General features: G+C 43.4%; 1 protein-coding gene and 1 pseudogene across 2 annotated transcripts in view; one reads left to right on the top strand and one right to left on the bottom strand.

The window, feature by feature from the left end:
* Window positions 1–1,855: 1,855 nt before the first annotated feature.
* Window positions 1,856–25,066, bottom strand: part of LOC149870892 (E3 ISG15--protein ligase HERC5-like) — a 53,117-nt gene continuing 29,906 nt past the window's right edge. The window contains exons 14-24 of one of the 2 annotated variants that reach the window (XM_090037053.1): window positions 24,085–24,183; window positions 23,046–23,093; window positions 18,711–18,794; window positions 18,487–18,606; window positions 11,839–11,982; window positions 11,221–11,387; window positions 9,156–9,222; window positions 7,950–8,032; window positions 5,939–6,122; window positions 4,970–5,069; window positions 1,856–3,117 (exon numbers count right to left, since the gene is read on the bottom strand). In XM_090037053.1, the coding sequence (XP_089893179.1) occupies window positions 2,903–3,117; window positions 4,970–5,069; window positions 5,939–6,122; window positions 7,950–8,032; window positions 9,156–9,222; window positions 11,221–11,387; window positions 11,839–11,982; window positions 18,487–18,606; window positions 18,711–18,794; window positions 23,046–23,093; window positions 24,085–24,183 (1,311 nt within the window). In that variant the 3' untranslated portion in view covers window positions 1,856–2,902. The other variant, XM_090037055.1, reaches the window with a different exon arrangement.
* LOC149870893 (phosphatidylinositol N-acetylglucosaminyltransferase subunit Y-like) lies at window positions 14,117–14,583 on the top strand (annotated as a pseudogene).

Here is a 25,066-nt window from a genome sequence, read left to right as displayed (position 1 = left end):
GTGAGCTGTCAAGGGCCACATGGGTAGCTCCACCCCTTGGCAGTTGTTCTGCACCCCAGTTGCCATCTTGGGACTGGAAGTCCCACCCCCTAACCCCTGACCTTTGCCACACAAAGTCCCTCCCTTTGCTCCCCCCGAAATACTACTTTTGAGAGCTGGGGTTGCCATCTTAGAACCAGAAAAAAAATTATACACTAAATGCCAAACATCTACTATAACATATCTTAATTTTATTGTGAAAAATATGTTTGTCATGATTTGTGTTTGTGTACAGAGGATCCCCCTCTGGTTATTTGCTCTCTGACTTTAGAACCCATTGCCAGTATTTCTGATCAAGAGAAACCTCATTCTCTTCTCCCCTTGTAATTATGACTTTGAAAAAAAGCCTTACACTGCTTGCTGCCATACAGAACACAAAATGTGGACAATCTGCCCCAGAAAGTGTCTAAACTAAATACTAGAAACAATGAAGACAGGATTTGGCAGGAAACCCAGAGGACGAGTATTGATAATTATTGTTAATAATAAGGCTAGTGACTTCTCAAAGGCACCAGCCAAGGGCAAATCTGTTTTCAGCAAGTGGAAGAGCCGGTGACTCATTTTGCTGAGCAAGAAGCAAGTCAGTGTCTCTTGACGTCCCCTACAGTTACTGGTTCATCATTGTCTTTACTGTCTCACCTTCTCTTAGTATGCCATTCACTTCTTGCTCACTTAAAGTAAGGGAAAGCTGGGCCATGTTGGTCTGAGACAAAAAGAAATGCAAAACTCTAGAACTAGTGTTTCAGAGATTATACCTTTTATTAGACCAACTAATAAATCACACAAAAAAAATCTTTTTCCACAAGCTTTTGGGCACACACACCCTCCCTCAGTCTCGGGGAAAATTAAAGATGGCAAAAAGTCCCTATAGGTAGAAATTAAACTGCATTTTTGCACAGAGGAAGCTGAAAGTGGAAGTCCATGAGAGTGTTTTAGTAAGTTGCTCTTTCATGTTTAGTAAAGGCAGGATTCCTTCCCTGGTGGTGTCAGATGGCAGAAAAGCAGGGAGGTATAGAAGACTTTCAGCATTGCCCAAACACATAATTTCTCTTTAGGATTCAGTGGGTTTCAGTTTTTTTTCTAACCACCGTCAGCTTTTTTTGCCAGTCTTAGCTATAAACACATGGGCAGCATCAGGACTCCTGAAAGGGCCATGATTCAAAAAAATATAAAATGTGAGCAGGGGACTTGGTTTTGTCCCACAGAGCAATTTAGCAGCATTCAACTTAGAAAGCATTGCATGTTCCTTTAAACAGGAAAAAAACCTATTCAAAACAAATACAAAAATAACCTACGCGATATATTGTAGAACTGCCAGTTAACTTAATGGAGTGTGGAGTTAATTGAAACCTTCTTAACCTAGATCATATGTATAGTGATCACTTGCGAGGATATCTGAGTGGTGATCCTGACTCTGTCTTGCCACATCTTGATGTTGGAAGAAGATTTCTATCATGAGGAGTTAAATTTAAACACCACTCAACCTTGGGATCTAGGGTCAATTTCTCCTGTGACCCCAACCTCCCACACAACCCAGCTTAATGCCTCTCAGAAAATTTGGTCAACTATCATTGAACTGAGACTCGCAATGAAATTTCTTTTCAATAATTAGCTTTTATTTATTAACTTTCTTTTCTTTGTGTTTTCAGTTCTCTCTTCTCTAGTCAACACTCGTATTGATGATCGTCACAGAGGACTGCCAGCCAGCCTAATCTGGCTCAGGCAAATCTAGCATCCAGTCTCTTTAGTGCTAATTCATTCTTTCCTATAACTGAAGAAGTAAAATAATTCAATCCAAATGAAGCGAAACAGAACCTTTCCAGGCTACAACCTCTAACTTTTTATTCTTCTTGAGACACACAGGTTCAATAAACAGGCACAGTACATTGACTATTCTTACAGACAACTTTGCCAACTTGCTTGGACACTAACACTGACACGTCGCATCCTCAAATAGAAACAAAAGGAAAAAACTTTTATTTGGATCTGTAGGTGCTCTGCTGCCCTCTCCCGGCTACCCCTACTCCTCTGGTCTGTAGTTTCTTTGTTAGCACCACATGCCCAACAGTGCTTTCCCCAGCCGGTGTCTCCCGGCTTACTGTAGATCCGCAGAACTCTTTAGCCAGCTGACTGCTGAGTGATAGCTGCTATCACCTTCCAGCCCATCCTCTTGGGCTCTAAGATGCATGGCTCCTCTCCTTCCTTCTTCCAGGTCCTCTCTGTTCTCCCCCCTCCTTCCGGGGCTGCTGTACCTGTATAGAGCAACTCCTCCAGAACCGCAGCTCCCAGGGAGCTCTTCTTTCCTTTGCTGGCTCCTGCAGGCACTCTGTAAGTATCACCATGTTCTCATTTTCTCTGTGAAGTGTATATATACACACCTATGATATTCATCACAAATTTATTTTTAGAAACATATTAAAGGCTCAGAGTTCAGATGCTCAAATCCAAATGAAATTCAAGAGAAGGTGAGCATTAGGATACCTCAAGTACCTATACTACATGAGCACCTCTTATGTAACTATAAATCTATTATATACATGTGCATATTCTCGCCACTGCAATGGACTGTGCAAGGAAAAAGTCATTTCTTCAGTACCAAATTACACTGAGTCAGGCCTTGCCTCTGTAGTTCTTTCAGTCCTTTTTTGTTAGTTCAGCATCTCCTTACCAACATCCTCTCTGGACGTCAGGTGCATTATTGGAGGAGGAGATTCCAGATGGAATCCCAAAACATGAACAAAGTCAAATAAGAGGCAGTAAAAATAAAAGACAAGATACAAAGAGATACCCTCAAATAGGAGCTATGACAGAAGAGTAGTGCAAGAAAGACCTGAAGAATGTTTCTTTTTTTAAAGCCCAATATTTATGATAAGCCAAATTTTTCATAATTCTCCAAGGCAATCAGGAATTTCTCCCGCAGGATCTCTTCACTGCTGTAATTTGGAAGGCCCAAAATGTGGGAGCAGGTATTGGCCATAGGATAGTATTCATCTGGGTTTTCTTTCTGAAGTTTGTCAATTTCCAATATCAAGTACTCCATCCCTTCAGCAGGAATTCGATCGGTTCCTGTCAGAAAAACTGCAGAGGGGAAGAGAAAAACAGTTAGCAGGATACAGACAGAAAGCTTACTGAGATCACATCACAGGAAGGACTCAGATTTTTAGAGGCACTGATTTATGCTGCTTGTTTGTTCTTGGGTATACCAGCTGGAATACTTTGAATCCTGCTACCTACTAACTATGGGCTTAATCCTACAACCCAGTGTGGTGTGGGCATGTGTAAAATTGAACCATTCCAAGAATGCCACTAATTGGGTATCACTTCCCAACTATTGTGATTCAGAGGTGTCCGTATGTACGCTGCCAAGGGTTCCAAGTAGGACAATCACTTTTCAGGCATTGCAGTGCTGCTGAATCCTCATGGCAGGACGGGAGTGAGGCACTGCCTCACAGGGCAAGTGCCCAGAATTTCCCCATGATTGCTGGATGAGGGAAAACTGAATCACTTCGCAACGGGCACTTATTACCACAGAATGCCTCTCAATTCCATACTCAGCCAGTGTGCATTGGCCCATTAATTGTTAAATGTTCCTTGTCCAGAAATAGGGGCACTCCACCCACCTGAGCAGGAAGCATTACTAGAGCAGCCAGTTGCTATGTGAGAGTTGGGGTAGGGGATAGGGGGACTGAGAAATGTTGCAGTATGGGATGACTGGAGGACTGACCAGACACTAGTCAGTCATTTATACACATGCCCTGGGAGTGGCAGCATGGGGGGGGTGGGGGGGCACTTTAATTACAGTGGATCTTAGAGCCGCTCTACTTGAAGTGACTAGAGCAGTGGTTCCCAACGCAGTGCCCATGGGCACCATGGCACCCCCTCTTCCCTTCTCTGAGGTTTATTCAGGTGCCTGCATGCATTCTCAGGATCAGTAAAAATCAATATTAAAAAAAATAAATAAAAATGCCGCCACTGCTGATTGAACTCAGGCTGTACACAATTACCACCAAAGTGAGACTGAGCCTGACTGATGTGGGCAGCTGCGACTTGAACTACAACTCCTATAATACACCATGGCAGCTCAGTCAAACAGAGGCTGGTATTATGCTGCCCTGCAACAAAACAATTCAATTAATTGTGGAGGAAAATAAACCCTCAAAGTAGTTCAGTTTCTGCCATATGACCAAAATCAAAATATTCTCCTCAGATTTTCTTTAAAATGTTGGCAAAACTGATACTGTTCCCATGAAAAATTGAATTTGGTATTGAAAATCTAAAACATCCTAGTTTAAAATATTAGAACAGCTCTATTAATTAGCCACCTAAGTAAGCCAAAGTCAGAGCTGGGAAGAAGGCATGTGTCTGGATTGCCAAACCTCTTCTTTGACCACACTCCCAAATTATTTCCAGCAGAAACACCAGGTTACTTATTATATGTGGAACCAGTTCCACCAGCAGGGAGTCCAGCTCTATAGCAGACTGTAGTTTATTGGGCTTGCACTAATAAAGGATAACATGGACAGTTCTGTTTATTCAGATGAACTAAATACGCTTAAAGGGCAATAGCTGTGAAGCTAATCAAATGCCTTCTACCTCACCTTCATGCTGATTCACAATCCATTACATGCACAGGCTCTAGATTGGTCCGAGACCAAATAAAGCTAGGCTGCATAATATAACCGTAACAAGTCAGAAGCCCTGGGGCAACCTTCAAGACAGAGGCCTGGAAGAACAGAACTAAGTTTGCCCCATGGTCCTTTGTGCCTGCTGATACAAGGCAGGGATGGCTCTGGCATGGAAATGATGATAGTACAGGCAAAGAAAAAGTCAAGGCAGACTTATTTTCCAAATAAAATAATTCAAAACATGTATTTTTTTTAAATACAGAGCTAACTACTCCAAGGACTGCTTAAAGTGACTCTTTTCTTACCAAGAAAATTCTTCTTCTTTTCTTCTGGGAGTTCATGAAAAACAGCCCAAAAGTTTTTGATGGTTTGATCTGTCTTTTCATAATTTATGTAGTTTGCATTCTGTACAAGAGAATAAAAATAGACTGGCCAGTTAATCCTCCAAGATCTCTTAATTTTTATAAAACAATAATTTATGCAGCAAATACATAAAATAATCCTGTGGCTACAGGTTGAGATCTGCCCTAGTTTCTTTAAGGTGGAATCTGCTTGTCTGTTTTTTATGGACTGTGTAATAAACCTGAGCTTCTTATTCAATTCCTGCTTCTCTTTATTCAGGCCTTCCCTCACTGACTTTAAGGAAAATCTTGCTTAAGTGAAAAGTAAATGAAATTAAAAAGCTCAGTTCTGATCTCAACAGTTCAGCTATAAATTCAGAACAACACCCTTTAGCCCAATTCCTATCTATGTGGCATGGAGTACAACCTGGGTTCAAAGGACTACCAAAATCAAAAGGTAGTGTTATACGTATCTATTAATTCTCTCAGAAATGGTGCAGCTCTGAGAATGATTGTTCTTGTAAGGTCTAATGACCTTGGTCAAGGGGGTGCTAGGTGCTGTACATATTTAGTAAGCAAAGGCCCTCCCTCTTGTACTCTCTAGTTTAATTGGGAGTGCCAAAAAGTGTGGTATGGACTATATTCTGCAGCATGCATTTCCTGACCATTTTGTTTCTTTGGCTATAGAGACTGTTAAAATAAGAAAGCACCATAATCTGATAGGACTTCAGGGAATACCATCAACCACTTTAGGCCCCAAATGACTAGTAACTACTTTAATCAAAAATGGTTTCAAACTAGTGACCCAAAATGAAAATCTCTATCTGCCCTCAAGTCAGCTATTTTTTCATTCATGAACATAAAAAAGGAACAAGGCACAGGAAATGTATGTCCAGCCAATTGAGCAGCTACATGTCTGCCTGGCTGAGTTACCTTTTCCAGCAGCTGCCAGTCGTATTTGGTATGTCCACGGAAAACGGTCTGCAGTTCAGTGGGAAGAAAGATTCTCCAACTGTTGGCTGGGCAACCTCTTAAAAATCCATCCATGAAATCCTTAAATGGCTTCTTCACGGATTCATTGAATACGTAATTCACATAGGCATCAACATATTCTTTCCTGCAAAGGTATAGATGCAGTGCTATCGCTTTTTAGCTTTTAGTGAAGCAGTGTGAGAGGTGATTTGAGAGGGAAAATATATACTATTTAACTTTTCAATCCTGCAAATCCCATGCATGTAACTAGTTATCACACTGGGTAGGGACAGACAGTAAAAAAGCCCAACCCTGAATTGATTCAATCTTTGCAGGTTAGTCTAATCTGGCTAGGCTAAACCAGTTTGTAACTGCACAGATTTCCCCTCTGGACTGAAGAAATGCAGGCACAGGCCTACAGTGGCTAAGGCTAGAAGCCTTCCACAGTGCTGAGATGAGGGAGACGTGGCCAGGCCCTGGCAGGATGCTCTGATTAGGGAGGGGGTCCCCCCAGCCCTGCTGTTGATAACAGAGCATTGAGTTACACAGCCGGGAGTTACACAGGGAGCTGTTAGCATTTGTCAGCCCATCAAACAAAACAACAGTTCATTAAAACAACCCTCATTAGTTCAAGCTCTTCTAAAACAACTTTTTCAAAGGAAGGAATGGAGGGACATTACCAGTTACCTGTTAATTAGCTCCAAAAAGCCCTAAGCCAACACTGTCCTGTCTGCCTTTGTCGTCATCTCCCACAGCATGTACTGTAGCCAGCCTGGTGTATGCTTGCTAATGCTGAGAGTTGTCTGTGTAAGGCAGAGGGGATGTCAGAATTCCTGCTTGAGCATGGAGTGGTGGGGAGGAGAGGGGGGAGCAAGAGGAAGCCAGGCAGACACTGCTGTACCTGCAGCCTCTGCGAGAGTTGCATCCAGGGAGCAGAAGGGAAGGGCCGGCCCTCCTGGGCTGGAGCAGAGAGCAGAGCCCTGCCCAGAGTTGCAAAGCATCTGGGATGCTAGAGGACTGTGATTTAACTTAAAACAGGAAGGGGTCTGGGACAGACTTTTTATAAACCGGTTTCAGCCAAATCAGTGCAGTCTGATACTACATTCAACCAGATTTATCTCAAACCACTTTCAGCCATTTTCAATCTGGTTTATGCGTACTGAAAATCTGTTATGTTACAGGTTTAAACCAGTTTCTGATCACTTAAACAAGTTTATGTGTAATGTCTGTCCCTAACAATTGAGTTCAGCAAGATTACTTCTATAAGGATGAATGAGAATGTCACCTGCACATGTCCATCAGTTCAACTCCTTACATGAATGCATTTAGGAATGATTTCTCATTCCAGCTAATGCCATTAACAACTACAACAGGAACATGTATACAATAGGAATATCCCAGGGCCCCAAAGTAAGACATGATAGGTGTCCTGTATCTGGTACAGCATGTGTACATGAATCTCTGGTCCAGGTTCTACTCTAATGTATTTACATTGGTGTCAACCCACGGTAACTGCTTCTGAAATCAACAACATTATTCGGATAGACACAGATGTAAAGCAGCATGGTTCGGTTTCTTTCTACTGATGATGGGAATAGTCTAATTATATGATAGTCCTAGACAGTCAACACACTTTACAAATTATGCACAAAATTTGTAAATAGAGCTTTCACAAATTGACAGAGTCTCGGACCATAGGGCTTTGTTAGAACATTTGCATAACACATGTTGTAAGATTTCACTCAGCTGCCTCTGTATCGCTGCTATCCTTTGTGCACTGTAAAGGTAATAATGCTTGAACTCTGTCTGGTAATGCATGTCCCATTTTGCGTAACACTCTCAATACTAAACTCATTAAAAACAATTTTCTGTGTACCATATGCACAGAAATCAGTACAAGTGAGTACATGTGCACTATATATGGCAGAGCATTCTAGAAAGAGAAATGTGCAGAAGAGCTTCAGGATCTTACCTGTTATGCTTAGTGATGGGAATGTTTGCACCATTTTCTTTAAGTTCAACAGTAACTATAGCTTCTCCTTCTTTCTTCATTACCTAGACAGACAAAGAAAGTCCTGAATGCTGGGTCACACATTCTTTTCCTGATGCAGGGCTTGAAACTGTAATCACCAATGAACACGCACTGAAACGACCCATTGCTTTTATGGCTAGTTGATGCTTTCATTGGAACTAATCGAGCAAAGGTGGGGCCAGAAGTGAGAATTTGAGCCTTGTTCTATGCTTGTATAGAAAACTACTTCTCATTGATTGATCCTGTAAATGAGGTTAGAGTGTTTTGCAGCCACGATGGTTCAGGAAGCATGTGAGAAGCAGGGTATTTTTTTGAACTTTTTACTGGACACTGGTCTTCTGACTCATTATAATCTAACAGGTCTCTTCTAACCTCTCTTATACTCCACATGTAGTAATGATTCTTTCCCTTCAAAATGGCTTTGTTTTACATAAGTTGGTTCTCTCTTCTTTTGCTTTGAAGTGACTTCTAACAATCTCTCTTTGCTCCTGTTTGCAGCTCTCCTCCACTCTTCTGGGTACCTGTTTTCTTTTGCGTGTGTGGAAACAGACATGCCATTCTTTTGTCTGGTGTTTAACTTAGCTTTCATTTGCATGCAGAGCTAAACACCAGCCATTGTTTTATCTGATAATTAGCTCAGACTGTGTCTGCTTTTTTCTGCAGACCTAAGGAAGGGCACTTTGTACCCAAAAGCCTGCCTAACTTCACTCCCAAATGTACAGTTTGATAAAAGATATCACCACAAAACCCCTTGCTTCTCACATTTCCTGAATCATCATGGCTACAACACCACTCCAACCCCACTACAGCATGAAGGATTTTGCAATTTGTTGCCTGCCATGGGCTGACCTAAAGAAGAGTACCTGGTGCCCAACAGCTTGCCTAACTTCTCTCCCAACTATACTGTTGTTCCAATAAAAGAGATCACAAAAGCAACCCTGTGTTTCCTTGCTGTAAATGGTCATTTGCTCTGGGGAGTCAAAGGTGGATAGGCCTCATGTTACCCGCCTCATTCCCATGTGTGACTTAAACATGTATGGGATGGGCCACCTACGTTTACCCTTTCTAAGACTCACATGAGTAAATCTATTTCTTTGTCTAAGTGTTTATAGACTTGGACCCATAAACAGGAAGACAATGTCTTACTGTGAAATCCAACATCATTTCCTCCAGGATGTCATCATACTCTTCATCTAGCATTTTCTGAAGATTGCTAGTAGACAAGGAAGAAGAGACAGACACAATAAAAGTTAGTTCCTGCAGTAGAATTTTTTGGGGAAAGTGTTTTCCTAATCTGGCTGATTAGATGTGTATAAACATATTGCAGTCTTATTCATAGAGTCCCCTTTGTGCCATATGATCTGCGATTGCCCTGCAAGCTTATTCTGCAGTGAGATCCATATAGCAGTCTCCCTGCATGAGTACTGACTTCAGTGGCATTTCACGTAGGTCAATTTGCACTCAGCTCATTGGAGGCTAAGGGTTGAGTCACATGAGATGTTTACTCCAGAGTAGTCTCAATTTACTGCTAAGGAAAAGTAGAGTGGACACATGACATACAGCATTTACTTCAGAGGAAATGCACTTTTCTAGTGTAAAGCTAACTTTGAAGAAGTCAAAAGTCACCTGCAAAGGAAGTGACTTTGGTGTACATGTTGTGTGTCTGCTACCCAAAGCAATTTCTCTTGGGGTTGCTATTTGCTTAAGGCAAATTGACTTCCCTGCCATACAGTGGTCACGTGTTATAATTGCACCTACTTCAGGCAACTTCAGAGAGTGCACTGCAAGTCTGCTCCTTATGACAAAGTAAATTTACTATGGAGTAAAATCTAGAGGAAATTACTTCAGAGTAAACATTTAATGTGTCTGCATCCTCCAGTCCTTGCACCCCAACTCTGCGTGCATTGTATATGTGAATGACTTTAAACAACTGAATAATCCCACAGATGTTACTCGTGTGTGAACAGGTGCAAGACCTTTAACTGCTGAGTTTATAATGTTTAAGGACAGTGCCTTATGGACCAGTGGGATACTCTTATAAACAAAATAAGCCACCAAATAAGCTTAAAGGAATCACAATTGTAGTCATCCATCACAGCCAGAACTAGAAACATATCTTCTGTGAACATCACAACGGGACATTGGTTCAGCATGGGCCTAAGATAAGTTGCTACCAGCACTACTTCATATAACACCAGTCTGAAATCTCCTAGGCAAGGACTAGTCCAACAAAAGCCTTGTTCCTTAGATCTGACATGATCAAAGCATAAGGAAATGCTGCATTGCTGATCATGCAAGGTGGCCACAGTGAAAACACAGCGGAAGCAGATAACCCATATAGCAGAAAAGTATTAGGAGAGAGGAGATGTTGTTTCAGGCAGGTCTCACTGATAGTCAAAACTATTTTTTACCTATCCACCTGCAGTGATGGCAGTCAACATCCCCCTACTCTGCAAATGACTATTTTTGGGGGAAATCCTGACTCCATTTAAGCCAATGGGAGTTTTGCCACTGGCCTCAGTAAAGGCAAGGTTTTCCTCTCAGTCTCCAACCACTAGAGAATTACCCCTCTGTCAAGGGGTCACAAGGGGTCACTCTCACCCTTACTGTCCTACCCCAGGGCACAGGAGGCAGTTTCATCATGGAGCTGGAAGAACCCAACTCTTGTCCAAGTCTCTATCTCTCAACACATGGGCTCCCACGCTTGTGCCTGGATGACCTCACTTCAGCAGTGGATGGCTACACCATATCTACAACAGTACATTTACCAGACTCCAGAGCCACATCCTCAGGCAGGCTGCACTGCTTCAGGTGGCTACATTTGTTGAGTATTTCAAGCTAACTAATTAGTACTGCTAAGTGATGTTGCCAGATAACCTGCTCTCCCCTAACTAACTTGCCTGTGGCACTGAACAGATGCAGCTATAGTGTTTCCAGTCTAGGGAACAGGCTGTTCAGAGCAGCACAGCATGCTTGGGCACTTTGGAGCACAAGAAGTCACTACTTAGACTGAACCTGGTGGAGTACTGATACCTGCAGAAATTAAATTCGTAATGTTTTACACCCACATGCAAAGGACAAATCTGCATTGTGGTTTGCTGTGCAAATTCCTGCTCAATGGATAAACAGGATTCTGATTATGGTTCAAAAGCTGTTGGCTCAACTTTTATTTTATAGCCAAAAGCTATGGCTATACACATTTTTGTCATACCTCCCTTCTGTGGGGGACAGCTCTCTTAAATCTTCCAGACTCAGTGGGATACCCAGTATCTTCTTGTACAGAGCCAACGGGAAAGGAAAGGGAACTTTGTGAAAGTTAAACAGTGCCATTCCAGAGAGGACCCCAACCAGGTGAAAGATGTCTTGATGTCCTGGTACCTAGATTTTGAAATGAAAGAAAACAAAGATTTGAAGGACTTTAATATAGTGGGGAGGAGCTTTGGTTTAGAACAGGAGATTGGGTGTGTGGAAACTAGAGTGAAACTCAGTGATCTGCTACTAAGTCCTTATGCAGCCATCAAGAATCCCTTCTCTTTGGCCAAACAGGGCATGAGCTGCATAGTCAAAGACTTCTATAAGATCCTATTTAAAACAGGAGCTAGGAATTCTTTTTCCTAAGAGTCTGCATCCTGTTGAGACCCTTGCCAGAAACTGAGCTTGTCCGGCGCTAACTAGACAATGACTCCAAGGAAAATTGCAGCATTCCTCACTGAAGGGGAAATAAATATTAACAAATGTGATGTGGGCTCAAAGTTATTAGGGGAAAGGCCAGCTATATGGAATATTTTTTTGTAAAGTGGTAACAAAGTAGGATCATCTGAACCCATACCTCGCTGGGGAACCAAATCAAATTGGAGCACTCAAAACGTCTGAATATCTGTGCTTTTGGTTCACATAGCTCCTTGGTAATGATCCGGAAGAACTCTCGAGACAAACCGCCGCCATCTGTTCCTGGTTCACCATGAAATATCACCTGAATAACCCCAGAAACAGCTACTATAATTTCCACATTTAAACAATAACCTGTACTGTTACACAGTAAATTCTCAGCACTAGACTGTTACCTTGGGTCCAGTTCCTGTGATGAGAACACTATAGACTAACAGCATAAGATTCAGCATAAAGTCTGAGCCTCTTCAGTGTGCCTACCTTCAACCATGATGGAATGGAGTAGATGGAAAAAAGCAAGAGGTACAAATACCATCACAGTGTTGTCCAGCTGTCATAACTCTCCTACAAGGTTCATAGCATTTGGTGTTTTTCTTAAAGTCCCAGATTCTGGAGTCTCATGAATCTCAGCCTTCATTGCACAAAAATAAATATCTTGCTTTTGACTTGGAAAGGTCAGTTTGAAAATGTAAACCCTAAAGTCTCCAAAGCCAGGAGACTCTAAAGGTATTATTGTACAATTTTTTCTTCAAGCTAATTTCATGATTAGTCCAAGATGGAACAAAACTCCCACTGCCTTGAATGAAGCCAGGATGTCACCCCTCTAGCCTGGTGTTTTACACCCAAATGCAAATGACTACCCAAGGGACAAATCTGCTCTGTGGCTTGCTGTGAAGATTCCTGCTGTATGGATAAGCATAAGACTGTGTTTCCAAAGTTTTTGGTCTAGCATCTTTCTGGAGGAGAAGAATGGGTTGGAGACACTAACCATTCCAGAATGCTAAAGACACATCACCATAAGTGTCTACAAAGTTAAACTTAAACCTTAATTTATAAATGGTGTGATGCTATCTATTGGAAACCTACAGGTGTTAGCACTTTTTAATTTGATGCACTACATACTCAGCATTTTAAATTGTTCTTTTATATATTATACTGTGCTGTGACCATGTGAGTTGTATTTTTCACTCTTCTGAACCAAACATTGTACTCCCAGAATGTGAGCTGCTGAATACAGTTAGACTTCCTTCTTCTTGTTATGGAGATAAGAACAAATCACTTGTTCTTTTGGTAGTGTCAGAGTGATATTTTAGCCAAGATGGTACAGACATGATAAAATTGTAAACATCCATAAGCTGGCTGAACACTAAGACCCAAGGACTAAACATAGACATCAGGTTTATGGCCCATTATATTATATCATTAATATCATTAAAGATGAATTAGCAAATCTTACAGAAGACTGATATGGCAGTCACATAACCCAAAAAGTCTAAAAGGATCCTAGGAGATTTCCTCACAGAAATCTTTAATACATTCAGGTAGACTCTTTCCCTACACTATGCACACCTTTCTATCCATTGCTTTTGAAGTGACCAATGGTCTTGGATTTTCTGAGACAGTCCTAAATTTCAGGAATATTGTCTGGCATCCCCAGTGATTCCCTGAAGTAGGACTTTCATTTGCAAAACTGGTCCTGGATTAAGGCCAGGCAGCACCCTAATCAAAAACAGCATTTGCAAACAATTGCACAGACCCCCAAAACACACTCATTACTGCCAGTTTCACAGCTACTAATGATCAACTGTGTTGCATGGAGGTAGGGCTCCCCTGCTCCTCTCTCCATGCCTATAGGCACTGTGGGTCAGGCCCTGGTTATGGGGTAGGGGACATGCCAGACCTTTTCTAGATCCTGCCTGCAAGAAGACACATTGCCCCCCATACATGCATGCATAAGGCCATGAGCCCATATGCACATGCACACGTGTCCATACACATGCATATATATATGCACACACATGCACATTTGCATGTCACACATGCACATGGGTCTACACACACACATGCCCACATGCACAAACATACATCCATATGCATGTGCACATATGCTCACATACACACACACATGTACATATACCCATGTGCACACACACACACATATGTACACACACGTGCATGTGCTCCCCTCCTTGTGTTCACAGCCCTGACCCATTCGTTTTTCATGCAGGTAGAAAGAATCCACCAATGAGCTGATCAATGAAGACCTGGGCATCGCATACCACTACGGTGGATGGTATTTCTAATGTGATACAACAGGCAGCGAGGAAGATCAAGACTGAGCCTCCCCATCCAATGCGCGAGGAGTCAAAGCAGAGCTAGATAGCACTCTCCCAGAAAGCAAAGCCAGAGACCAGAAGGCGCACACGTAAGGAGTAATCATGTTTCTGTCACTGCCTATGCTGACAGTGTTTGTCCTTGGCTGGCCTGTTTAATTCAGCCACCATGGATGAAAACTTCCCACAGGGCTGCACCAGCACAAGCAGCTTATGTTTTTACAGTTCTGCTGCTTCCTGTTACGATCCCCGTGTACGCGTTCTTCCACCTGTGGACCTGGATGGGCATTAAACTTTTTAGACAAAACTAAGGCAGGCAGGCAGGCAGACAGCCCAAGGGCACTGCCCAGTGGTCTCATTGATCACAGGGCCTCTCTGCGGTAGTTGTGTAGCTTATCTTAGCTGTACACTAATATTATGTTCCACGTAACTGGAATAGTCTCTTCCTCCCTTGCTCTCTCTCAATTGCATGGACCCTGAGGGACCAGACGTCCATCCTCAACTCCCTCTGTGCAAAAATGAAGTTTATTTCCTACCTATAGAGGCTTTTTACCATCTTTTCCCTGAGCCAGAAAAAGACATTTTTTTTTAGATTCCTTAATTGGTCTAATAAAAGGTATCATCTCTGAACCAAGAGTTCTATATTTTTGCATCACGCTCCTCCTGGCACTTCACACCAATCTTCTACAGAGGACTTTGCATATGACTGTTTAATTTCTGTCAGGAAAGATAATTAAGTGCATTTGCCCTTGTCCCTCAAAATCCAGAGATGCACTATAATAGTATAAAAGCGTAGTACAATGGGTGTTTGTTTTTGCCTTGAGTTACTTTATGCACTGAGATATAGTTTAATTACTTTACTGCTTATTATAATAACCTGGTTATGTGGGCTGCTCTTTAAAGATGGCAGTGTCCATCTTTAGGTGCCTCGCTAGGTTGAGCAGATTTATTCATGAAATGCTTCTGCCACTGTGCTATGAAAATGCAGTGTAATAAATCAAAACATTGTGCAACAGCGAACTTGTCTGTGAGATTTAGAATTATTAGGATCAGTGCAGCTATGTTTTGACGGCAGTCATTCATGCACATCCAACACAGCACACCTTTGATTTTAGAGAGAAAAAAAAACAAGGTGGGTCATCCATGTCAGTCCAATATGATTGCCCCCTACTTTAGCAGGCTTAGCACAACTATTCAGGCAAGAAGTGCCATGAAATAGTAGTTTGGCAGCTGCTCTAATTTATTCCAGCTGGCAGGGGCCTATAACAGCTGACAATAAAGCAACAGGCTCAACCATGCCCTCTAACACTCTTCTTGCTTGCTTTACATTGATTGAGGAGATGCAATACTGGGAACAAGTCAGGTTTGAGCATCTGACCCACTGAAGCGCCCACTGCTCTAGGCAAAAACACAATCCAGATAACTCTAATCTGAGCAGATTTTCCTATCTTTTGATATGCTGCTTAGTGAAGCAACAAAACCATAGGCAAGGTATTGTGGATATTTACTGTTGTAGGGCAGCAGGGTCACTACCTTAAGACAGGGAAAGATGGGTGACTGCCAAAAGGAAGTAAATAGGACAACATGAATTCAGGCATTAACCAGTTCTTGGTGAGATGAGTCTGAGACCAGAGACAAGAGCCAGAGTACTCCACCAAACAGCGCTTCTATAACATGAGTCAAGTGTGTAGCTACTGATCTGGCAGCAAGGTGCATGTGCACTGCTGGGACAAGGCAGAGCCCCATTACCATCCTTCAACCATATCTCACTTGAAGAGTAGGGCCTTACTCCTCAATCATCTCCTTGTTCTTCTAGGATACTTGTTTTCTGATCAAGACAGGTGGGACTTAAAATCTGCTATTTAGCTATTTAGCTACATATTGTCATGCCCATGCCGTGACTCCAATACACCTCATTTTTTTGTTCAGGGACCAGCTACAAGAAGTGAGACAGCAGTTCAGTTCTTGTAGAAGTCAGTCATTGGCCTATATCCAATTATGGAGAACACTTTGCTGGCAAAGACTAGTATTTTGTTCATCACCTGTCATTTCACCTCTAGGAAACCACTGCAGAGCCATGAAAGAAGTGACACTTCCTTATCCATTATCAGTTTAGCCAACCAGTCCTATCTTTCAAAGTGCTTTCATAATAAAAATAAGTCACCCTGTCTTTTGCTGGCTGCTTTTTGTTATTTGCCCTAAGCCTATATGGAACATGCTTTTAAGTAGTTGGCACAGTACTTTCTCTTTCCATTACAAGTGAAAGGTGTTGATGAAGAATGGTCGTTCCTTAAGGATACAATCCTTGAAGCACAAAGCAAGTCCAGTCCCATGTGGAGAAAAGGTAGCAGGAGGTCTGGGAAGCCCTTTTGGCTAAACAGGGAAATCATGGTCCTCTTAAGAAAGAAGAAAGAGGTTTATAAACACTGGAAGCTCCAAGGAGGACTATACAACAATGGTCCACACTTGTAGGGAACAGATTAGAAAGGCAAAAGCAGTAACTGAATTTAAAATTAGCAATGGGAATCAAGGACAACAAGAAGTCCTTCTTCAAGTACATAGGGAACAGGAGGAAAACAAATGAGAGTGTGGAGCCATTGCTCAGCAACTCAGAACAGCTGGTTACCAGCACTCAGGAGAAAACTGAACTCCTGAACGACTACTTTGCCTTGGCTTTTCACGGCCAAGTGGAAAATCATGTCAGGGAGAGTACAGAATGAGCAGGGTAGGAATGACTGCCTTCCTACTATCGCTGTAGAATTGGTGTGTTAGCAATTAAAAAAATTATACATATATAAATCAGCAGGACTGGATGAACTTCATCCAAGAGTACTGAAAGAGCTGGCTGAAGTCATCGTGGAACCCCCGGCAAAACTCTGCCAAATCGTTGTGCTCTGGAGAGGTCCCTGAAGACTGGAAGAGGACCAATGTTGTGTCCATTCACAAGAAGGGGATGAGGAAGGACCCAGGTAACTATAGGCCAATTAGCCTAACTTCTATCCCAGGGAAAATCCTGGAAAAATTCATCAAGGAGTCTATCTGTGCTAAGCTTGCAGAAGGCAGGAGTCTGAATGACACCCAACATGGCTTTGTCATGGGCAGGTCTTGCCTTACCAACCTCATCTTCTTTTATGACCAGGTAACTTGCCACCTGGACAAGTTGACACTGTATACCTTGACTTCCAAAAAGCCTTTAATCTGGTATCCCACAATGTCCTTGCAAGAAAATTGGAAGACTGTGGGCTTAACTCTGAGACAGTCAGGTGGGTAAGAAACTGGCTGCAAGGTAGGACACAGAGAGTCCTAATGGGTGGAACTGTGTCATCCTGGCAAGAAGTAGCCAGAGGTGTCTTGCAGGGGTTGGTGTTTAGTCCAGTATTTTTCAACACTTCTATCAATCATTTGGATGTGGGGGTGAAGAGCTCTCTGGCCAAGTTTGCAGATGGCACTGTTATGGGGGAGCATGATCATGCTCAAAGATAGGCTACAGATAAAGGTGGAACTAGACAGGCTAGCAAGTTGGGTGGATAGGAACCAGATGAAGTTCAACTTTGCGAAATGTAAAGTGCTCTACCTGGGAATGAACAACCCCCTGCACACCTACAGGCTTGGTGGCACCAAATTGACCAGCACTGTGAATGAAAGGGACCTGGGGGGTAATAACAGACCCTGGGGGGTAATAACAATATGAAAATGAGCTGGCAGTGTGACGCTGTAGCTAGTAGGGCAAATAATACTCTGGCATGCATCAATTGATCCAATTCCATCTCTGGCAAAACCAAGGAAGTGATTCTTCCGCTCTACTCAGTGCTGGTGAAAGCATGGCTGGAGTACTGTGTCCAGTTCTGGGCACTGCACATCAACAACATTGTGGAAAAGCTTGGGAGAGCCCAGAGAAGGGCCACCTGTATGATAAGAGTCTTAAAAGGCAAGCCATATGAGGAAAGGCTGAGGGATCTGGGACTCTTCAGTCTGAAAAAGAGACAGTTGAGGGGGAATTAGTAGCAGCTTACCACTACATTAGGGGAGTACATCAAGGGCTCGGTGAAAAACTGTTCACCAGGGCATCCTTGGGGAAAACCAGGAGTAACGGCCACAAACTCCTAGAACACTGTTTCAGGCTCAACGTTAGGAATAACTTCTTCACAGTCAGGGTGTCTACGTTCCCTCCAGAGGTGGTGCAATCGCCTACTCTGGAAATCTTCAAGAGGAGACTGGATGATTACTTTGCTAGGGTCCTTGACCCCAGTTATCTTTCCTGCTTGGTGCAAGGGGCTGGACCCAATGATCTTCCGAGGCCCCTTCCAGTCTTACAATCTATGAATCTATTAATCTAGTTTTTTTACTGGATTTTAAATGCTGCTGAATTCTGAAAAAAAAAGATTTCATTGTTGGTTGTTAATTATATTGAGGGGCTGAAGCAATCCAGGACAATACTCTCAGAGCTAATCAGATAATAAACCTTGATTTCTTACTTTCAAAGGTCCCCCATACATTGTAGGCACTCTCAACCTTAGAGTCTGCAAGGCATCATTCACCAGGTGTTCTCTTCTAATGTGCAAAACCAATGGATTAGTGGGTCTTGAAAAGTGTACCTAACGGGGAAAAACCCAAAAGCTATGTTTTATAAACTTTATTGTTAATAATCTTTTAATATCTTTATTTTTAATAATAAAAACATGACTTCAGCAATACCTACCCACTGACAGGTCACCTTGTGAACCTCAATCTTATTTTTCATGTCAAAGATGCATGGGTACTTTGTCAGCTTTTGTAAAATCACCTGAAATTACAAGATAGGTAAGTAGCTTTTAATATGACAAATGTTGACATTAGAAGATACCAGTATCAAGGTAGCTTCCCAAAAGGAACCTTCACAAATGGGGTTTCTTTTTCAATGCTCTCAAATTTTAGTGGTAGACATTATTATAAAGTACATTAAAATAACCAGTTACAGTGGACAGTGAGCATAGGTTGTAAATACAATCACATTAACGTACTTTTATGGATTTCACCCAGACTAGAAAACATGCAGGATGTAACCCAAGTCTCTGAAAAGGGAACCACTTTATAGGTAATTTCTAAAGCAAATTTGCAAGTACGTCTAGTATGGAAAGATCCGAATGGTACCACATACTCAACAAGGACAAGTGCAGAGTCCTGCACTTAGGACAAAACAATCCCATGCACCAGTATAGGCTGGGGGTAGACTGGCTGGGCAGTCGGTTCTGTAGAAAAGGATCTAGGGATTGCAGTGGACAATAAGCTGAATATATAAGCCAGCAGTGTGCCCTTGTAGCAGGCTAACTGGCCTTAATTAGTAGAAGCATTGCCATCAGATTAAGGGAAGTGATTATTTTTCTCTATTCAGCACTGGTGAGGCCATACCTGGAGTACTGTGTCCAGTTTGGGGCCCCCACTACAGAAAGGATGTGGACAAATTGGAGAGAGCCAGCAGAAGGCAACAAAAATGGTTTGGGGTCTGGGGCACATGACTTCTGAGGAAAGACTGATGAAACTGGGCATATTTAGTCAAGAGAAGAAAAGACTGAAGGGGGGATTTAATAGCAGCATTCAACTACCTGAAGGGAGGCTCAAAAGAGGATGGAGCTAGACCATTCTCAGTGATGACAGATGACAGAACCAGGAGCAACAGTCTCAAGTTGCAGCAAGGTAAGTTTAGGTTAGATATTAGGAAGAATTTTCTCACTAGGCAGGTAGTAAAACACTGGAACAGGTTACCCAGAGAGGTGGTGGAAGCTCCATCCTTGGAGGTTTTTAAGACCTGGATAGACAAAGCCTTGGCTGAGATGATATAGCTGGGCATGGTCCTGCTTTGAGCAGGGGGCTGGACTAGATCAGTGTTTCTCAACCTGTGGGTCATAGCCCAAAAGTGGGTCACAAGAAAGGGTCATGAACAAATTTTAAAAATGGATCGACAAACTCAAATGGATTCTCCTTTAACGGAGAAAAATGTGGGAACCTCTGGCTTTTCCCTTGCAGACTGGCAGAGTTCCAGCCTGCAAGGGGCTGCTTGGGCCCCCCTTGTCCTGCACACTGGGGGGCTGGGGCCTGGCGGCAGCAGCTCAAGAAGAGCACTGGGTGCGGACTGGCCATCGATGTTTACAAATGGGTCAACATTACAAAAAGGTTGAGAATCACTGGAGTAGATGACTTCCTGAGGTCCCTTCCAACTAGGGGTGCACTGATAAAGATTTTCTTGGCCAGTACTGATAGCTGATTATTCACCAGGCATATCGGCTGATATCCACCTGATAACTGATTTACAGGATTTACAGGAATGCAGCCAGGCAGTGTGGCAAGCAACTACATGCAGGTAAGTCTGTGGAGTGGAAGGGGCATGGGGGGTGCAGACTGAGGCTGCCACAGTGAGGGAGGGAGTGGGGCAGGGGCAGGGATGCTGCCCATTCAGGGCAGTGAATGGGACCCAGGACCAGGGTGGGGAGTGGGACAGGTCTGCGGGTGGCTCATCCAGGGGATCAGTGTCCCAGCACTTAAAAATGGTAGTGGGGTGCTTGAACTAAAGCTCGTCAAATGAACTTTAGTTCAAGTGCTGCTGCCGCCATTTTTAAATGCAGGGACACTTTTAAACCGGAGAAGAGCTGACCAGGGCGAGGGTACACGTGGGCTGCTCACAGCAGGCTCAGGGCTGTCTTCCCTTCTGTCTTTGAGTTGGGAACCCCGTACTGTGCAAGTGTCTCCTGCCCCCTTGGCAGTAGAAGGCACAACTCACCACCCCCACTGCTGCTGTGTGAGTAGGGGATGCACGGCTGGTGCAGGGCTCTCAGGGCAAGAGGCAGCAAAACAGATAGCCCCAAGCCAACAGCAGGCAGCCTGCATCTACCCCATGCACAAATCTGGGGGGACACATGCTCCCCCATGCTTCCCCTGGGGGGCACATGCAGTGGTGCCCCCACTCCCAAGTCCTCTGTGCCCCCTGGATAAGTTGCCCATCGCTCCATCCCATTTCTTGCCCCAGCCCTAGCTCCAGGTCACATTTGCTGCCATGGCTGGGCAGTGGCCCCAGCCCCTGCACCTGCCCCACTCCCTCCCTCACCATGGGGCCTCGATCTGCATCCCCCACACCTCTTCCCTCCCCCATGCTCCTTCCTCTCCACAGAGGTGCCTAAAGGGTACTGATCTCCATGCTGCATTCCTGGCCATATGCATGCCCACAGCTGTGCACATGCACATGGCATCCAGGGGCCCCAGCCAGAAGGCATGTTATATTTATTGTTGAACATTATCAGCTAAATCAGCCACACAAAACTGATAATGTTAATTTTCCTTTAATTGGTGCCGATCTGATGTGCAACCGATATATCAGTGCACCTCTACTTCCAACCCTAACTTTCTATGATTCTTTTACAGTGTTTATGCCTATCTGACTATTTCTGGGGTAAGGTACTGGAGAAGGATCCAATCAAGTGTACTTCCCAAATTGTTTAGAACAAAGCAAGGGCCAGTCTGCTGCAACAAGTTACAACGTCTTGATCTCTGTGGTTAACTGGTCAAAATCATCTTAAGAGTTAATAATCCAAAATAAGGCAGGGATATAAATTACACCATTATCCTTGTAAAGATAGTGGAGGTCAGACAGCACTGTATAGAAAAGTCTAGAAACGGACAGTGTTCATATGGATTTCTAATTCAAAATTCTGCCAATTAGGGCATTTGCTACCACTGTGGGTGGATGTTGCCGCTGACTGTAGTTTAATGCCCTGTGACTAAGGGCACGTGTAGACAAAACAGGAGGCCTAAATTGAAGTGGAGGTGTTTTAAAAATACCGCTTCAATTTATGACCGATTAAACCCCCGTTTTGTGCACACACCTTACCTGCCTCTCCAGCGCAGAGCAGAAGGCAAGCTGCCAGTGGGCGGAGTGGTCCCTGAGCTGAGGGGGGGAGGACAGGGACTGGTGCTTCCCTTCACAGAAGTGGCACCCCTTGCCCACAGGCACCTGGCTCAGGCGGTCCTGGGGGCACCGCAGTCGTGGAGGGAAGCACCAGGTCCCTGTGCAGCTCAGGAAGGCAGGCAGTTAGGCTCCAGGGGGTGGGGAAAAAAGATCAGGCTCACTGCTTTTCTTGGGTGGAGCCTGCTTTCCTAGGCCACTACTAAGCTGCCTGCAGGGCTTTCTGCAGAGCCATGGAGCTGTATGGAGCCCGGTGCTTCGCTCTGGGTCTGTAGGGGAGTTTTAGTTTGCTGCGCCCCAAATCATTTAAGGCTGATTACATTGCCGAACTTCCTACAGTGGCTGGAATTAATGTGCAATATGCCACCGACGTGTGCAAACACCAACACCATTAAAGTGGTGCAAAAGCATTTAGCCTGCTTTAAAGTGTTGTGCACACACGCCTCTCATTTTGTCTACCCACGGCCTAAGAACCCGTCTCTGCTCCTAGTAAGATAATAATGAAAAGGCACCCAGATGTGTCAATAGGAAAAGGACCACGCTCTGCATGAGTTATCATTTAACTGCTATAACACAGGTAAGAAAGGAAAATATTAAAGGGATGTTGAACACAGACCATGTTACAGCTGAATTTTACTATTCGATTTTCTACAACATGCTGCAATATTCCCCCTGCTTCTGCTAACCTGTTAGACAAGCTACCTCCTGCCCAATGTCCCTTGTAGGAATTGGAAGGAGCAGTAACTGTTTCTTGGGGACACCATGAAGATGCTGAAGGAACCAGTCAGTCTCAAACCCTGGTGAAAACTACATTGATTTAAGAAGTAAGTAGACCAAGACATGTGGCTAGGTCAGCTAAATTATAAATCAAGCTAAGCAGATGTTTGGACCTAAGTGCTGGCAGGTTCAGTGTGCCAGCCACACATTCTGCACTACTCTACTCTGCATTTGTTACGGCTCTGCACAGTACTGTCTCTGGCAGCTGTCTTTTCAGATGATTGAGCATTCTTTTAAAGTCCAGGAGGATGAGTATCATGGTTTTGCTGGACTTCAATAAAAGTCAGACGCCTATTTTCACTTGGAGGTAAACATATTACTTACCATTTGATTGGACTTTGAAGCAATTAGTCTCTCAAACTCTTCAGAGTACTAAAATAGAAAAGGATTTTAATGGCGCTTTTCATTTTCCAGCTACCCCTAAGCACTGCAGCAACAGAATAACTTACCTACTGCTAACAGAATGAACATGTGAACCAAGGGTATATCATCACACATATGCAGCAGAATGGTTTTTACTATTATTTGTGTATTTAGAAAATATCTAAAAATAGATATTTGGTGTTTAAAAAATAATATTCAAATTCAAGGTGTCACAATAAAACAAGCAATTAAGCAAGCAAAAAAGAACCTCACACTAGTTCATATGCTGAACAAGCAAAAACTACAACCATGAGTTATTTAGTGTCTGCTTTGACTCATTTTGATAATACAGTTTATTACATTTATGACTGGGATTATGTGAGATGGTTGTCTGTGCTAACAGTGAATTGCATTTAATAATGCAAGAGGTCCTTTCCATGGCTATTTCTTCCCGAGTCATAATTCCTAATCCAGTGTTTGTAACCAGAGGCATAACTAGCTGGGTTTGCACCTTGGGCAAAATCCTGCTAGGGAGTAGGGGGGGGGGAGCAAGGGCAGGGGGCATGTGCCACAAGTAGCAGAAGGGAGAAGATGCCAAGCAGGAGGCAGGGACAGGAATCTTACCTGCTCCAGGTGCTCAAAGTCCCTGGTTCTGTGGTGGCATGGTCTGCCTGCTCTGGCTGTTGCTGCTACAGCAGCAGCATGGGATCCCTGCACCTGGCTGTTGCACAGTGCAGGCCTGCTGCTGTTGCCATGGCATGGATTCCCCAGGGTGCTGCCATTCTTAGTGGGAGACCCGCCCCACTAAGTTGCTGCTTGGGGCTGGCTGCCTCACTTGCCCACCCCAAGTTACAAACAGTAGTGTAAGTGTACAGGTGACCCTGCTGAGCTGCTAGACTTCAGCCATGCATTTGTCCCCCTCACTATGTTTACCTCTCAAAAAAACAGTACAGTAGAAAGGACTGCATATGGTGATTCTAGGGAAAGATTTTATACTTACTAAGAACGGATCAGTACACCAATCTTGCCACCAAATCTCTTTCACTTCGGGTACATAGAAATTCTTTTCTTGTACTTTGAACCCAACTTTGCAATTCACCTGCATTAACAGGAAGAGCCGGGAGACCATGAGCAAAGATATGAACAAGAGGACCGCACAGGCAATGTACAACAGCACTTTTCACAAAGTAACAGAGAAGTTTAGGAGTACTATAAATATAAAACCAGACAGTTGAGAATCATAGAAAACTGTATATATTAAACCTACGAATTCTGTGAGGTCAATTCTCAGGGACACTAGATACCTTTACAACACTCTGGCAGTCAGCACCGTACATAAACTCCTGGCAGCACCGGGCAAACTTTTAGTATTGGGCCCCACTTCACCAGAGATAATTATAATAATAATTGGACAATGGGAAAAAAAATGACCATTTTCAGGACCTTTTTCTGTCTGAGCCCTGTGTGGCTGCCCAGTTCACCCATGCCTGTGTCTGGCCCTGCTGGCAGTGAAGATATGCTTCCATCCACATTAAGTCCATTCTTGCTGCCAAAGTGAAAATCAGGCCTAATGTATCATGTCATGTCTTGAACTGAGGTAATGAATTTGCCATGTAGATAACCTAAGGGATAAAAATTCTATCTACACTGGACAATGGGCAAAACAAGGCCTTTTGCTTGAGGGAGCACAAGGAGAGGGCACACATTTATGTTACCAAATACCAAATAGAAGATGCCCTAATTAAATATGATGATGGCTGGAATGGGAAACCATTTCATCCTGACTTTGCCTCCCCACTGCCAAGGGATGGAAGAAACTGTGAACAAGTCAGTAAAAAGAGAGATGGAGGAATAATTAAGGGATCCTTTTTAAGCAAATCTAGGCCTTGCCATGGAGGGATTACACTGCAGCTCCTATGCTGCGCAGCTGGAGATAACCCAGTAATAACCCATGTCCTTCAGCTTCCCCTCTTCCTGAAGTC

This window comes from Crocodylus siamensis, chromosome 2, assembly GCF_052110815.1.
Source record: "Crocodylus siamensis isolate JL-2025a chromosome 2, ASM5211081v1, whole genome shotgun sequence".
Taxonomy (NCBI): Eukaryota; Metazoa; Chordata; order Crocodylia; family Crocodylidae; genus Crocodylus; species Crocodylus siamensis.
Note: the sequence above shows the minus strand (reverse complement) of the source record. Positions and strands in the feature narration are given on the sequence as shown.